Source organism: Schistocerca nitens, chromosome 3 (assembly GCF_023898315.1).
Source record: "Schistocerca nitens isolate TAMUIC-IGC-003100 chromosome 3, iqSchNite1.1, whole genome shotgun sequence".
Lineage (NCBI taxonomy): Eukaryota > Metazoa > Arthropoda > Insecta > Orthoptera > Acrididae > Schistocerca > Schistocerca nitens.
In genome coordinates, this window is record NC_064616.1 from 256190174 (window position 1) to 256208523 (window position 18350).

At 40.3% G+C, this 18350-nt stretch overlaps 1 protein-coding gene across 1 annotated transcript in view; it reads right to left on the reverse strand.

The window, feature by feature from the left end:
• Positions 1-1885: 1885 nt before the first annotated feature.
• LOC126249566 (autophagy-related protein 101) overlaps positions 1886-18350 on the reverse strand; it is a 39519-nt gene continuing 23054 nt past the window's right edge. Inside the window, exons 3-5 of the mRNA XM_049951229.1 lie at positions 11698-11911; positions 2569-2735; positions 1886-2418 (exon numbers count right to left, since the gene is read on the reverse strand). Coding sequence (XP_049807186.1) covers positions 2335-2418; positions 2569-2735; positions 11698-11911 — 465 coding nt within the window. The 3' untranslated portion in view covers positions 1886-2334. The remainder of the gene's footprint in view (positions 2419-2568; positions 2736-11697; positions 11912-18350) is intronic.

Below are 18350 nucleotides of genomic sequence, written 5' to 3' on the forward strand. Positions count from 1 at the left end.
TGCGTCAGTCTTCAAGCACCTGGGCCTTGACTTTTCTTGGGGTCCTGGTTCCTCACAAAAAGATGGGCTGCCTCTTCGTTCATCATCAGTCAGATTTGTCTGAAAACATTGGAAGTATCTGTTCCAACTAATCATTGCATCATATGATAGAGCATTTTTGCTGAACAATTCCCTGTCTCAACAAGGATTGTTGCAGCATTGTTTTCCTTCAAATGCAGAAAACAAACTACCACATGATACTCCAATTTATCAGTAGATTGTGTCATTTTGTTTTAGCCCATCTAGCAACAGCGGTTTTGACATGGCTTGGCAATTTTGATGTGTACCTAAAAAAAATGTGATTTTATTTTTCTGATGTGATAATTAAAACTTAATGACTGTCCTCTTCTTTACACTTTCACAATGCCTACAGCAGTGGAGAAAGTGGATATGGTTTTCATTATAGCGAATGTCGCCAAACTGTTAAACCGCAGTTGTATGTGTATCAGCAGCCTGATAATGTCAAGTCCTCAGATTTGTCATTGCAAACATTACAAAAACTTCAAGAAACTGAGTATGCAAAAAAAAATACTTCATTGAAAAATAACAGCAACTGATGACAGAAATACAGCTAACTTTTTAGCAGTGGTGACAAACAATCACATGTCCCTTTTAAAATTCAGTTATAGCTCTCCAAAAAGTGTCTACGAAAAATACAAAGTAGTGCTGTGTTTATAGACTGGATTGTGTTTATGGGTGAAGTGTTGTTTACATACCATAGGCAAGTCATTCTTCGAAATACGCTCCATTGGTCAGTTTAAAATACACACAAGCTAAGAGAAGTCAATAAACGGTCTCCTTGGTCTGTCAATGTGTGATGTAGTGATGTAAGCTACTGCACCCCCCCCCCCCCCCCCGGTCCCCCCACATATTTAATCTTAATCATTTGAGATATAGCTCCTGCACGTGGCATGTGGTACAACTTTATGAAACCCCTTTGCCTCCAAATTCCCCAGGTCTTAATCCTATTAGAAAAATGTACAACTACCGCAATAGTCACAATCACTGGGCGTATCATTTTTCACGAAACCTTCAAAAGTTGTGGGAAATAAGGTCCCATATATACATAGATTTTAACCCCCCCCCCCCTCCCCCCTCCTACTCCTCCTTGTGACGGAAACAACAGTTGCTCTGCATATTAGCAGTTGGCCTTAAAAATGTGACTTGACAGTGTTTACAAAGTACTGGAGAGGAGTGATTAAGTACTGTTGTCTACCAGTGGTAAACATGGCTTGAGAGACAGAGATCCATGTGCCTTGTTAACACTAAGGGCATTTTATACCTAAGTTACCAACTAAAAAGATGGCTGAAGGATAAAACATTTGCTATTATGAATAGATACATCTTGTACCCCAATAATGAAGCTTATATTGCCTGCAACAGTGCTACAGTGATTGGTGTGTGTCACATGTGAACCAAAAGGTACTGAAGTTTTCACATAATGGTCAAAATTATGCCTAATGTTGTTTGCTCTACTTTCAGCTATTGGCCCAGACACTGAACTATTATTGCTCTCCTCATATCATTAACCTGTTAAAATGTCGAAATATGTTAGTTGATGGAATTTTTTGTGGGTGACAATTACAGAATGCACGTAGTACACAGAATACTGTAGCCCTCACATGACTGTGTATCAGTTTTCAACGGTGTCTCAGAAGAACAGACTCTTCACATGGAATGTCATCCAGTGTAGTCAGCTGTACAGAGAAAGCAAATCAGTGCCACCTCTTCATGCCTCTGTTTATTAAGGAAACATGGGTGCGCGCACACACCCACGTGCGCACAAGCACACTCATGCGGGAGGAGAGGCCTGTCACATACACCTGTGCATGGAAATACACAAAGCTGAAATTATACATCATTCATTTATTCCAAACAACAATGGCTTTCAGAGCTGCAACATTGTAGTCAAAACAAATCTGTCAATAAACACTCAAATTAAAAACATTTAAGGAGAAGACCACGAATCAAGCTCCAGTTATAAATAATTCACTGTCACATTATTAACAACAATGCTAAAACTAATTTCTCAGACCAACCCACACACCAATTAGTGAGTGATTACAAAACAACAGGATTGTTGGAAGATGGCAGTTATCTTCGTAACCTCTGCTATTCAACATTCTCTCTTAAAATTTATAAATGGCAGGACAAATACTATGTACACGAACTGCACACATCACCTCCCTGACAAAAATATTCTTCTCACAATTAATCACTTTCTTTACACATAGAACCTGATGTTATATTCAACACAGACATTTCTTGCATTGATAAAGAACTTAAATTAATGACTTATAGTGAAAGAGTTTCCTTTATTAGCTTTTTCATTGTAGTACCAACTGATGTATTTGATGGCCCTGATGTTGTAAATGATACCTGGAAAAAACATACAAAGAAAACATACATAATAAATATATCACCTTTTCAGAACAAAATTAATCCAAAGTTTCTACTTTGTTACTGACTGATATGTACATACAATTAATGCCTATGCACACAAATCCTGAAACTATGATCATTAATTACCTTGAACAAGTATGGCTGTACATCAGGGTATGTTGTGTCAAAAATCAAATCCAGTTCTGACTGATTGGGCATTTTGGGGACATACTCATGCCTATTCATAACTTCTGCTATGTACAATATTTTTTCCGTCAGCATGTCACCAACTTTTTCTCGGCAAACCTGACGCTCTGAAAGTGGAAAAAGAAAATTAAATAATGGGCAGCATGAAAGCACATACAAACATGTCTACCACACATAATTAACAAAAATTCAGTTTAGGCAATAAAATAGCCACTCAACTTTGAGAGTTACAAGACAGCTAGTACCTTTCCTATGCCCTGCATATAATCTATTACACACTGGATATGTTTATTCTGTGCACAGCACAGTCATACTTGTGAATCTAATAATACTAACAGACACATTCCTGTTCTGTTCTATGGTCAATGTGTGTTCTCTCTCTCTCAGATGACCTCCATGAAACAACACACACCAAAAAATGTTTTGCATCACCCCGGTTCCCAGAACTCCTGAAGAGAGACATTGACTGGATATTGTATCACAGACACAGTCCCTTTGACTGTTCAGAGATGTCAGTAAACCTGCCCAAAGATGTAATCAACAATGCATGAGCAACGCCTATTAGACGGAGGGGGTCCAAAAGCAGATCAGTTCCTGAGGAACATAGCTCGTGTTATCTGTAGTTCAACCATGCCTAGACGGTCAATACCGCGATTCGATCACACCTGCATTGTTACTTTGTGCCAGGAAGGGCTCTAAACAAGGGAAGTGTCAGGGGCGACTGAGTGAACCAAAGTAATGTTGTTCGGACATGGAGGAGATACAGAGAGAGACAGGAGCTGTCGATGACATGCCTCGCTCAGGCCGCACCAGGGCTAGCACTGTAGTGGATGACTGCTACCTACGGATTATGGCTTGGAAGAACTCAGACAGCAACACCACCATGTCGAATAATGCTTTTCATGCAGCCACAGGACGTCATGTTATAACTCAAACTGTGCGCAGTAGGCTGCATGATACACAACCTCACTCCTGAGGACCATCTTTGCAACTACGACACCATGCAGTGCGGTACAGATGGGCCCAACAAAATGCCGAATGGATCACTCAGGATTGGCATCACATTCTCTTCACCAATGAGTATCGCATATGCCTTCAACCAGACAATCGTCAGAGATGTATTCGGAGGCAACCTGGTCAGGCTGAATGCCTGAGACACATTGTCCAGTGAGTGAAACAAGGTGGAGGTTTTGGGGTGGCATTATGTGGGGCCGACGTACGCTGCTGGTGGTCATGGAAGGCACCGTAACTGCTGAACCATACGTGAATGCCACCCTCCGACCAATAGTGCAACCACATCGGCAGCATATTGGCAAGGCATTCCTCTACATAGACGACAATTCGCGCCCCCATCGCGCACATCTCGTGAATTACTTTCTTCAGGATAACAACATCACTCAACTACAGGGGCCAGCATGTTCTTCACGCATGAACCCTATCAAACATGCCTGGGATAGACTGAAAAGGGCTGTTTATGGATGACGTGACCCACCAACCACTCTGACAGATATACACCAAATCGCCATTGAGGTGTGGGACAATCTGGACCAACAATGCCTTGATGAACTTGTGTGTAGTATGCTATGACGAATTTAGGACTTGCTACTAGGTATTAGAGGTGCTGGTGTGTACAGCAATCTGGACCACCACCTCTGAAGGTCTCGCTGTATGGTGGTAGAACATGCAATGTGTGGTTTTCATGAGCAATAAAAAGGGCAGAAATGATGTTTATGTTGATCTCTATTCCAATTTTCTGTAGAGGTTCCGGTACCGAGATGATGCAAAACTTTTTTTGATGTGTGTATTGTCCATACTGGCCAGTTAAAATGATGCCAGTATCTTGAATATCTTATCCTGAACAGCTATTGCATCTTAAATTCACACACACACACACACACACACACACACACACACACACACACACACACACACTAAATGCTTGGTGAACACACTTTTTTGACAGCAGCACTTTCATTATGATTGTTGTACTAGTGGACTACTGTGTTTTGACAAGTTGGTATACAGACTTTTCATGCGAAAGCACAAGCACAGTGAATACAGCCCACTGGGTTATTTCTACAAGAATCAAATTCACTTCCAGTGTCTCCTTGCACCCCCCCCCCCCCCCCACCCTCCTCCATGTGTTTTCCCCAACTCTTGTCTAGTGTACAGTTTTTGATCAGTGATTGTTCCCACTGGCTCTTTCTTACACCGACACAAAAGTACTCTGCACTTTCTCATTTACATGTCACCTGCATAAAGTCCTGTTAAGGTTCTCCAGACTGCCACTACTCTAAGGATCATGTCCCACTGCATTTTGTTCAAGGCTGGTCATTTTCTTCGTATGGGATTTGAGTGACAGTCCATTCTCTAAGTAAATGACTTAATATCAGGTTAACACTATGCATATTAATTATGTTTTCTGTAGGTAAATCACTGGGTTTTTGTTCAATGAAAGGTAGCTCTTTACGAGCATGTGTATCATCTTACTAATGTCCATTTGCAGCCTGTGCATTTATCACTTAAGAGAGCTAGGGTGTCATAACATTATCATTCCATACTGTCTCTTGAACTTTCTGATAGTAACACATGATCAGCAGACGTGGTAACTCCTGTTACACTTACAATGCCACTGAAGTGTAAGATGCAGATCTGTGGCTGTATCCTACAAGAATGTACCACAGCTAATTTTGAGGACAAACCTTGATGATATGCTGGATGATTACTGCAGATGGTACAGAGCACTTTCACTTTCTTTCTACAGTAATTTGTAAGGATACAGTATATACAAGACAGGATTCTTTAGTCACTGAGTCTGGCAAAGGATGATACCGATCAGCAATTGCTGAATGCACTTCATGTATATCTGAAAGCGTACTCAAAATTGCACATTACAACAATTTGTTGCAACTAGAGTTTCACTCTATCGAAACTATGGTTCAGTAGTTTTGGTACACTACATAAATAGTGTAGTAAATGGTAAGGTTACTGGTAGTACCAGCAGGAAATAAACAAAAGAATGTGTAAGAGACAAGCTGGGAGCCAATTCCCCCCCCCCTCCCTCTCCCTATATATATATATATATATATATATATATATATATATATATATATAATTTAGAATCACCCTTTATTCAGTGTAAGTCTGCTGTGTATTCTAAAACCTTACAGTAAGTTTGTAGGTAATTAAAAAAAATTAGTTTATTGTGTAACTCCTGTACTTTTATGTAACCAAAGCAATTACTTTTGATGCAAGTACAGTTTACATACACAAACAAAAATATATATAATTATTGTTGTTATTTTGTACGCAATAGAAATTCTTCATCATGAGCAAAAGGAAGAGTTTCCTGTTACTATTGATAAATGCAGAGGTTGTTTATAATGAATATAAACATGTTTCATGTAAGTTCATTGAAGTATTGAAGCAATTTCTAACATTTTTGTTTTGCTTTTTGTTGGAGAAATTGTATTTTCTAGCACTATATAATAAACTTTTAGTGTTTTCCTTACTTTTACTACAACACCCCTTGTTTCATGTTACAAATCAACAATTTTCAAAGAAAATCTGAATTGAACATGGCAATTTCAATCTTGCTATAAATACTGTTTATTTTTACTTAACAGACAGGAGAATAACTAAGTAGAACAAAAATGTTCAGTAGGTTTCGTGGCCCTTTATATATCCTCACTCAGTTTCTATATGGTTCAGCACTTTTAGGTGCATCTAGTAAGACACTGATTGCATGCATAAAGAAAGCGATCATCATGAGGTAATGCCCGATAGGTAGGCAACATATGTACAAGTAATGTGGATTTGAACCTCAGATGACCAAATTTACTAGTAAAACTACTGTAGTCTATGCGTACTTATGATAATCTACAGTAGCCTAGAGCAATTTTATACTCTAGTTACGACACTGACTGTTTTGCAAAATCCATCTTATGTTGGCTTTCTTTTCCATAACCCATACCGGTAAGTTACAGAATTCACTATGGGCCTCAAATTCATCACAGGGAAGTCTTAAATGTACTTTTACTCTTTATACAAGACATTTAGTGGGCATTTGGGTTAATAATACTTAGGTTTTGTTGTGTTCACATCTTCACATTTTCTAAATGACAATTACATGTGCCCTATTACAGACAGTAGGCGTTCTTTTTACAGTAATAGTTCAATAAGTATCACTAGTACTCTCACTGCAGGGTACAGCTGCACTTTCTAGCTTTCTTGATGCTTTACATGGATCACAATGTTATAAACAGGCAAGTGTGCTATTATGAATCAGAACTTATCAGTTAAGGTACTAATAAATTTTAAATGCCAATCTGTGGGAAAAAAGCTGTGGTAGCTATTACAGAGTAAAGCGAAATTATCAACAGCAAACAGTATTTATCACATCATGATTTAAAGGAGAAGATGAATTAATCACAAAGATTTCAAAAGCATTCATTTTCCTGTACCAGACTGGCTGGTTTTATTTGAAACAAACGCTCTGTTTCATTGACAACTGAGTAATTTTGCTTTCTTCAGGCATTGTCAAGCAATTTGGTGACAAAAATTATAACAAGTTATGGGCAGCTTTGAACAAACAAGAAATAACAACATACATTCCCCAGTTACATATACTGCACACAAAATGTGTAATATGCTTCCATTTGTTTAACACTGGGCTGACTTACACAATGATGTGGCAAGATGCTGACGAGAATTTCATGTAAAGTTTCAATACAATTGCAGACTGCAAATTATACATACAATTCTCATTTCAACAATGTTCTTTAACCAATATACCACCTGCATTATTTATAACATACATAGCCTTTATGCAATGGTTATTTTAGTTGTGTCATTGACTTGGCACAAGCCACAATAGATCATCATCTTCCCATTGCATTCTAACATTTACATTTTTAATCCATGCAATGTATCACCTCGGAATATTCATGTTATAATGCCAAATATAGTATTTGAGAATTTTGTAATATATTCAAGTACTTCACAGTCTGGTATTTCAGTTATCTATCACTGAGCTATTTACAACATATGACAGCTCAAGAGTATCATTAGTATTTTCCTTCTATCAATGACATAGTATCAACTTTCTTATACAATTCTGAAGTTAGCTCAAAGAAAAGCCTTAGGGTATTATTGGCTGGTAGACAATGGCACCTTTATTCCATGAACTGTGACTGCTTTGCCTTCAATGTATCTGTCCAGTGCATGTGACTACAAGTTCATGTACAGTTCAGTGGCAAGTTTGTGTTGTCTTTGACAAACAGAGAAGATGAGTGTTAAACCAAGTGCCAGAGCTTTGACTACTACTTCTCTCTAATAGCATCAAGGAGGCCACTGAACTTAGCATCACCAGTCACGGCGTCACTTGACCTCATTCTACAAAACACTGCAGAGAGGTTTGGAAGAACACTCATGACACTGACACAAACTTCTGGTGATGAGAAACTGTATACCACCACCTCTCCTCCCTTGCCAGCCAAATAATGGTGATTTCTTCTATCACCAGGATTCAAACGCAGAAGCATTTGTTCACAACCTCAGCTACAAAGGCAGGTCACAGTTAGCTACATTTTTTGCTTATAGCATTCCCGATCACACTGGTTTCATTTCAGCAACAATTCTGCACATGTATTCAATATGAACATATTTCTTTGGTTACCAACAATGGAAAATATAGGATGGGACATAACAACTGTGTGTGTGGAGGGGGGGAGGGGTGGGGGAAGGGGGGGTTCAATGAAGGCCTTGTTAACCGAAAGCTCACTTTCTAACAGTTTTTTTGTTGTGCCTATCTACGACTCAATATCTCTGCTATATGGTGCGTAGCAAGTATCCTTTCCATAATATTGTTTCTTTGGATATACATTTTCCAGGTGATTAACACTAAACTTGCTCATGTCAAGTCTCTATTTAACCAAGTCCCCCTCCCCTTTTTACCAGCAGCCTTTTCAAACATATGGTAAGTATCGGAAAACTTTTCCATGTATGTTTGAAGACTGATTGTTTACCACAACCTCAATGATATTGAGAACAGCCTGTCAGCTGCACCACAACACTTTGTACATAAGATCCCTATTTTCTCTCAAGAGTGCTCTTCTTCCAGCACTATCACAAAACCAATTAACGGTATTTTGTGGTTACCTGTGGTCAGTTGTATGGTGCACAATAAAGTGTTAATATCTGTATTAATTTCTTAAACTGATATGCAAATACATTAATTTACTTTAATGGGAAGGCCAAAAACATAAGTAACCATCCCAGGATTATCTCTTACAGATTCAGAAAAACCATGGAACACATGTCAGATTTCAAACCATACTAATCCAGTGTTTATGTCACTACATCACTTTGCTTTGTAGGAAAGCTGGAAGATTTTATTCAAATTCAGTACTTCACACAGCAATTAACTTCTCTATAACAAACAATGTTGTAACTTATCTACTGTCTGAAATCATTTTATTTACTTCAATATAATTCATCCTTATGTCTACTGTCATCTTCTATCAAACCTAAAGAAAATTAACACTGGCCCATCTGTATTACACTGCTATTTCAAAAATAAACACTAAAATAAACTGATGAAATTGTAAAACAACAGTTCACTATCAATTGTATGGTTACTGAATAAGCTGCCTGCCTAAGCATCAGGAGGCTTCCAGCAGTTAAGACTTTACTTCATCTACTACACATTACCATTACTACTAGTTCTTAGCTGCAAGTACTCAATAAAATAACAAAACATCTTTTTTCATATCCATCAACCAAATATCGAAACCTAATTACGGGAATATAGATATATGACCACATTTTTTCCAATGGAATGTGCACAGAAATTAAAATTTTTTTTGTCAGGCACACAAATTATAATCAGTTCCTATTCATGTCATGTACGTATCTGTTTATGTTTCACTAACTTCATTGATTGGAAAGTGTATAAAAGAGGGTCAGATATGGCAATCTCAAGGCACATTACGAAATAGAAAAGACAACTGGCTGTGGAGAATCTGCAGATATTACAGTTTTAATGCACTTACTAACCAGAGAGAAAGTTGCTATCAAAATTGTGAACAAATCTGGAGTTGGGGATGACCTACCTACACCATGACAAGAACAGGAAGCACTGAAGAGACTCTCATCATCATATACATAAACAACATGAAGTCATCGAAGCAGATTGAAAAAGTTGCTGAGGATGCGGGGGCCAGAGGGGCGGTGGCAGCAGCAGCAGCATCGTGCACAAGGTGTTGGGCAGCTGAGGTGGAGCCTGCAGCACATGCATCATGTGCTGAGGCTACAAGGGGCCAGCAACAGCTGCACAGATGGGGCATGGACAGGTGCATGGGGAGCCCTTGCCTGCTGGCAGCCAAGAACATATATAATGTGTAAACCAGCTCCTGCAGATGCTTATCAACTGGGGGCTTCAATTGCCAACCAGAGGTGTGGGTGGTGCATGTCAAGCCGCCATAGATGTCCAAGTTGGAGGTGTACAGGATGGCGCCATCAGTAGATGGCAATCTTGTGGTGGCCGCGCACAAGAAACAGCTTTCGAGTGATGCCCGGAACTACAAGCACATCTGCACACTGAGCTGCTTGTCATCTAGTATTCTAGGCATACAAAATCTCTTACCAGTCAATGTCAACACACAGTTTTGCCTTTAGATTTTCATTATTATACTTCGTGAGGATATTCCTAAGTATGAACCTTTGTCTTTTTAAGACACATTCATTTCCTGACATTAGAATCTGGTCCCCCGCAAATGATAATGTTTTTATGCAATATACATTTGTGATTTTCCCACCCTTGCCTTATTTACTGTTATGATTCATTATTTCACTACCTCTAATGTTAAATTTGAGGGTTATTTCACAGCAGATCTCCATTGTTTCAATGTTCATTTAAAGTCATTGACAGAAATGAAAAAGACAGCATTCACACTTTACAGTAATGACAGTCTGCTATTACTCACACTTTTGCCGAGCTAGTTCTCAAATTCAACATTAAAATAGAAACAATAATTACGCATACCTGTAATAGACCACACAGTTGTCTAAGTATCTGAACAATGTATAAATTTTCTGGGCATATTCTACAGTCTAGTTTTGATATGTACAGTTTTTATGAGAGTTCATTATATGGGTTAAATTACTTCTCACGTATCTCTTTTCAACCCAGTTACGAGCCCCCTCAAGATCTAAAATTAGAAACATAGAGGATAAATTAATCTGAAGCTGCTCCAATTGTGTCATTATAAATATGGCATTTACAATTGATCCCCTTCCTCTTTTATAAATCAACAATTATTCTTCTCCAAGTGTCTCTTCTATTATTTTTAAAGCTTTCCAAAATGACTGTTTACGGGTAATGGAATTTTGTTAAAGTAAATCAGGCAAAGCTGATAGAATTACATTAGGGAATGAGACACTAAAAGCGGCCAATGAGTTTTGCTATATGGGCATTAAAGTAACTGACAATGGAAAAGTGGAGTGTATATAAAATGCTGACTAACAATGGCAAGAAAAAAGTTTCTGAAATAGAGAGATTTGTTAACATTGAATATAAATTACAGTCATACGACATCTTTTCTGGAGGTATTGGTTTGGATTGTAGCCTTGTACAGAAGTGAAACATGGACGATAAGTAATTCAGACAATGGTGCTGCACCAGAATACTAAAACATTGATGGGCAGATTGAGTAACTATTGAGGAAGTAGTGAATCAAACTGGGGAAAAAAGAAATTTGTGGCCCACCTTGAATGAAAGACAGTAACAGTTGATAGGACACATCCTGAGACATCATGGAATCATCAATTTGGTAATTGAAGAAAGAAAGAAAGAAAGAAAGAGAGAGAGTGGGCATGCACCTGCAGGTGCAGGAGGAGGAAAAGGGGGAGGGGTAAGAAATGTAGAGAGAGACCGAATATTGACTACAGTAAGCAGGTTCAAATGGATGTAGATTACAGTAGTTACACAGAGATGAAGAGGTTTGCACAGGAGAGAATAGCATGAGAACAACAACAACAACAAATATGACAAAGATATCCTATGCTCACCCTGTTCATTGTTAAGTTTTATAAGTTCTAGCCTTATAGTCCAAACTTCCCAAGGTATACACTCTGTCTGGAAAGGCCACCGATTCTTTTTCTTCTGGAAAAACTCTAACGAAATTTGTCCTGAGCTTGGGCCATCATTTCCACGCAGCGCTTCCGAAAACTCTGAAATTTCTCTCTTTAGAGTACGATCAAGGTTGTCAGATGAACAACAAACCTGAAAATTGAAAACTGATGTTAAACATGAATACAGACAGAAGATCAAAAAAATATAAATCAACAAGAATGGTAATGTCTTTTTCATCTTTAATTAATGATACAGAGCATCTCTCCTGGTTATATGCCTATTCCCTCATCTCAAACAACAGACAGGAATGACATCATATAAACCGAGCAAAAGCAAACATTTCTATTTTGCTCATTTTTAATACATTTATTTCCCACAAAAACTATTGTCCTGCATTTGTACTCACAGATGACCCAAACACATAAGCTATCAAATGATAAAGAAACATATCTAGTCCATTTTAATACTTTAGTTGGCAGTTTTTCAGCCATCACATTACAAGCTCTGTAGTGAAATTTGAAACCAATAATGTACAGACAATACCCTAGCTGATTACAGTGCAATCTGGGTTGCAACCTACAGTGTGCAGCATAAAACTAGAGTTCTTTCAATAAAATGCAGTGGAATGTTACTAGTATTCAAAATGTAGTTACATCCTTACAAAACAAAGCCTGTGTAAATTTTTTGCAGAACTTTCAATATCATGATGGTTAACCAATAAAGTTAGTCAACAACATTAAGACTATTTCAGTGTACCAATTATCTTTATTTGTTTTAACACACAGCAAAATTACTTCAAAAACAATTGTATTAGTACCACCCACAACTATAACAATTGCACCCAGCCACTCCTGCTCTTTAACAGTACTCTGTGGAATGAAGCAGTGAACTGCTGAAGTGTTTCCCTTGGCTGCAAATGAATAAACATAATAGCCAGCAAAACAACACGTTCATATGTCCAACTATGTGAATAGTGCGAAATCTGAAGCACTGATAGCAGGGTGCATACCAAATATAAAACAGTAAGATCTTAGAAATTAAGTTGCATGATTAAATACCAATGGCAGGAAGAAGGGTTATTCTGAGGTATTCAAGATGTTAATCTGGAAGTTTAAGAAGCAGCATAAAAAATATCATAGAAGGATGCAAAGATTTCGATGGGAGGCCAAATCAAGAACAGGCAGTTCTAATAATTATAAAGATCTTTCAAAACTGGAACAGAATAGAACCTTGCAAAAAATTACAATTTGCCAATGATAAGTATCTCTTTGATAGTGTTTAGCTTTGAAAATCCTGTAAAATGGCAAAAAAATTCTCATAGTTGAAATAAATAACCATTGTCATCTACTGCATATAGAATGAATTCTGCCTATCTTTGTGTTGAAGAACATGATGCCTTCCAAAGTGTACTGGCTTGCTTTTCTTCAGGATTATCATGATACATATATCCACACGTCATAACTGGTTACAGAAACACATCATATCCATGAGTAATTTTAATACATTAACTCACGGCACGTTACCATTTTCACAGCTTTTTGTTTGGAAATCAAGAATGATTGTACCCTTGTGTACAAACCATATGGAGATGGCTATGTGTAATTCAGAAACACTGTCACATAAAAATCTCAACACTTCACTGAGTTTACATAATGAGCACAGAATGCTGTTAACCAATTTCAGTAACTGTACCAATGTTGAATTCTATGACAACAGAGGTGCAACACTGGGGTCATTTTCCTAAAATACTTTAACTACCCAATTGTGTAGCAACTTCAGCACACAACTGCTGAAAAGTCACCTAAGTTTGAAACAAATACCTATGACTGGATTATTTCTTTTGTTGTTTACAAAATGCCATAATACAGCATTGCTCCCAACTAAATTATACAAAAAGTGTTTTGAATAACAAAGTCATTTTCAGATGCCAACTCATCCTGCTTCTGCGAGAATAAATGATTCCTAAAAATAAGGAGAGAACTATGGGGCTACCAATTTGATGCATCAAAAGATGCATATTCAGTTTACATTTTTTAAGTTGGCTTCCAAACAAGGAAGCAATCAAATTTGAATTGACAGGTTTAGACAATGCATGTAGTGATAAGTGAGATTTTTTTAATTCTTTGACTCATGTATAATGGATTAACACATGCCTAGGTCGTGTTCTCAGGTGCACTGAACATGTTAGGGTGTGCAGCCATGGAGACCCTGGTGTGCTCCTAATGCATTAAGACAGGCTTCCACTCGTGTACCTGTATGCTCTGGGCATGTTAAAACACAGAGCCATATAGCCAAACTGTCAAATAGCTTTTCAACATTTGGCCTGCTCAGTCAAGAGTCTGTGCACAATGATATTAATGTAAAAACTCATTGATTGTGATCACAGTAACAGCTTTTGACAGAATACTGAAGTAATAGTTCTGAGCCATGTCTATCAGCTGATATAACATCCACCTGCTTCAACAAGAGATGAAAGTTCTTGAGAATTTGAAGTGCCTGAAAGTGCAAGCAAAATATTTGGGAAAAAAGTATGCTTTAGAAACAGGTTTGACTAGAACAAATTCATCCATTTGTGCATGTGTTTGATGACTCAGCTTCAGACAAGTTCAGATTATGACAATACTGTATCATCCTACTATTTTTCCTGATATTTTCTCAGAAGGTATGATGAAATTTGTAGAGCACAAAGCCAATAGATTATATTTTCATACCAAGGCAAATACCAAAGAATCGCTGCATTTTAGATACAGGGTTATTACAAATGATTGAAGCGATTTCACAGCTCTACAATAACTTTATTATTTGAGATATTTTCACAATGCTTTGCACACACCTACTAAAACTCACAAAGTTTTTTTAGGCATTCACAAATGTTCGATATGTGCCCCTTTAGTGATTCGGCAGACATCAAGCCGATAATCAAGTTCCTCCCACACTTGGCGCAGCATGTCCCCATCAATGAGTTCGAAAGCATCGTTGATGCGAGCTCGCAGTTCTGGCACGTTTCTTGGTAGAGGAGGTTTAAACACTGAATCTTTCACATAACCCCACAGAAAGAAATCACATGGGGTTAAGTCGGGAGAGCATGGAGGCCTTGACATGAATTGCTGATCATGATCTCCACCATGACCGATCCATCGGTTTTCCAATCTCCTCTTTAAGAAATGCCGAACATCAGGATGGAAGTGCGGTGGAGCACCATCCTGTTGAAAGATGAAGTCGGCGCTGTCGGTCTCCAGTTGTGGCATGAGCCAATTTTCCAGCATGTCCAGATACACGTGTCCTGTAACGTTTTTTTCGCAGAAGAAAAAGGGGCCGTAAACTTTAAACCGTGAGATTGCACAAAACACGTTAACTTTTGGTGAATTGCGAATTTGCTGCACGAATGTGTGAGGATTCTCTAGCGCCCAGATTCGCACATTGTGTCTGTTCACTTCACCATTAAGAAAAAATGTTGCTTCATCACTGAAAACAAGTTTCGCACTGAACGCATCCTCTTCCATGAGCTGTTGCAGCCGCGCCGAAAATTCAAAGCGTTTGACTTTGTCATCGGGTGTCAGGGCTTGTAGCAATTGTAAACGGTAAGGCTTCTGCTTTAGCCTTTTCCGTAAGATTTTCCAAACCATCGGCTGTGGTACGTTTAGCTCCCTGCTTGCTTTATTCGTAGACTTCCGCGGGCTACGCGTTCAACCGTTTCTTCGCTCACTGCAGGCCGACCCATTGATTTCCCCTTGCAGAGGCATCCAGAAGCTTTAAACTGGGCATACCATCGCCGAATAGAGTTAGCAGTTGGTGGATCTTTTTTTTTTTGTGGTTTTAGGGCGCACAACTTCAACGGTCATTAGCGCCCAGACTACGTTAGGAATGCACCGCGAGGCACAAGTTTAAAACAGCAACTAAAAGGGAAAACACGATAAAAGATCGACAGGCATAGGATTAAAAAAGAACAGCATAATCAAATGTCCTTAGACAGGTCGGTCAATTTGATAAAACGAAGAACGCGAGCAGCTGCTCCTGGGTCATCCGCTAAAATGGCATCGAGAGTACACGGCAGGCCAAGATCAATGCGCAGTGTATTAAAATTCGGACAGGACGTTAAAACGTGGCGTAACGTCAGCAATTGCCCACATGGGCAGAACAGCGCCGGCGCAGCCTTCAGCAGATGGCGATGGCTGAACCGGCAGTGTCCAATTCGTAACCGGGCCAAAACTACCTCCTCCCGCCGAGAGGGGCGTGAGGAGGACGTCCAAGCCGCGGGAAGAGGTTTCAAGGCCCGAAGCTTGTTGTCCGTAAGTGCAGCCCAATCGGCATGCCACAGCGATAAAATGCGCCGACAAATTACCCTGCTACAATCTGATGAAGGGACACAACAACAAGCTGTTCGAGGCTGGAGGACCGCAGCCTTGGCCGTGGCATCTGCAGCTTCGTTCCCAGGGATACTGACATGGCCAGGATCCCACATAAAGCTAACCGGAGAACCGTCGTTCACCAGCTGCTGAAGAGAGCGTTGGATCCGGTGCACGAAAGGGTGAACCGGATACGGATCACTGAGGCTCTGGATGGCGCTCAGGGAATCTGAGCAGATGACATAAGCAGAATGTCGGTGGCGGCAGATATAAAGAACAGCCTGGTAGAGGGCAAAGAGCTCAGCTGTGAAGACCGAACAATGGCCAAGAAGCCGGTATTTGAAACTTTGTGCCCCGACAATAGAAGAACAACCGACCCCGTCATTAGTCTTAGAGCCATCTGTATAAATGAAGGTCATATTAATGAACTTCGAACGAAGTTCGACAAAACGGGAGTGGTATACTGAACCGGGGGTAACCTCCTTTGGGAGCGAGCTGAGGTCAAGGTGAACGTGAACCTGAGCCTGGAGCCAAGGTGGCGTGTGGCTCTCGCCCACTCTAAGGGTTGCAGGGAGTGAAAAATCAAGGTGTTGAAGGAGGCGACGAAAGCGAACTCCAGGGGGTAGCAGGGCAGAGACATACAACCCGTATTGACGATCGAGAGAGTCGTCAAAAAAGGAACGATAAGATGGGTGGTCGGGCATTGACAGTAGCCGACAGGCATACCGACAAAGCAGTATAGTGCGCCGGTAGGGCAGTGGCAATTCACCGGCTTCAGAATGAAGACTCTCGACGGGACTAGTATAAAATGCTCCGATCACAAGACGTAAACCCCAATGTTGCATGGAGTTGAGGCGGTGTAAGATGGACGGCCGTGCAGAGGAGTATACGAAGCTCCCATAATCCAGCTTTGAGCGGACGATCGACCGATATAGGCAAAGTAGGACGGTTCGATCCGCTCCCCACGACATACCACTGAGAACACGGAGGACATTTAGTAATACAGACAGTCTTCTTGGCAGAAAAACGGAAGCCACTGGTGACACTCCAGGAGTAAAGACGGTCAAGACAACGCTGAAGACAGCGCTCCAGGAAACATGTACGCTGCATGCTGCAATAGATGGTAAAATCGTCCACGAAAAGGGAGCCTGATACATCAGCTGGGAGGCAATCCATTATTAGATTGATCGCTATGGCGAAGAGAGCGACACTCAAAACTGAGCCCTGTGGCACCCCATTCTCCTGGCGAAAGGTGTCCGACAGGACAGAACCCACACGTACCCTGAACTGTCGATCCATTAAAAAGGAACAAATAAAAAGAGGGAGGCAACCGCGAAGGCCCCATGTATGCATGGTGCGGAGAATGCCCGCCCTCCAACAGGTGTCGTAAGCCTTCTCCAAATCAAAGAACACAGCCGCGGTCGGGCGCTTCCGCAAGAAGTTATTCATAATGAAGGTCGACAAGGTAACCAGATGGTCAACAGCAGAGCGGCGCCTACGAAATCCACATTGTACATTGGTAAGTAGGCGCCGAGATTCGAGCAGCCAAACCAAACGAGAGTTAACCATTCGCTCCATCACCTTACAGACACAGCTGGTAAGCGAGATGGGTCGATAACTGGAAGGAAAGTGCTTGTCCTTCCCCGGCTTAGGAATCGGTACAACAATAGACTCGCGCCAGCATGCGAGAACATGTCCCTCAATCCAGATGCGATTATAAGTACGAAGAAGGAAACCTTTACCCGCAGGAGAAAGGTTCTTCAGCATATGAATACGAATAGAATCAGGCCCTGGAGCGGAGGACCGTGACCGGGCAAGTGCATTTTCGAGTTCCCGCATGGTGAAAGGGGCATTATAACTTTCACGATTCGAGGAGCGGAAGTTAGGTGGCCTAGCCTCCTCTGCCTGTTTTCGGGGGAGGAAGGCAGGGTGGTAATGAGCGGAGCTCTAAACCTCTGCGAAAAAGCGGCCGAAAGCATTGGAGATATCCTCAGGGGGCCACAAGGACGACATTCGCGACCGTCAAGCCAGAAACTGGTGAGTGGACCTTAGTGCCAGATAGACGGCGCAGGCTACCCCAGACAACAGAAGAAGGAGTAAAACTGTTGAAGGTGCTTGTGAAAGCAGCCCAGCTGGCTGTATTGCTTTCTTTAATAATACGAAGGCACTGCGCACGTAATCATTTATAAGTGATACAATTCGCCACTGTAGGGTGGCGTTTAAAGGTGCGTAAAGCACGTCGA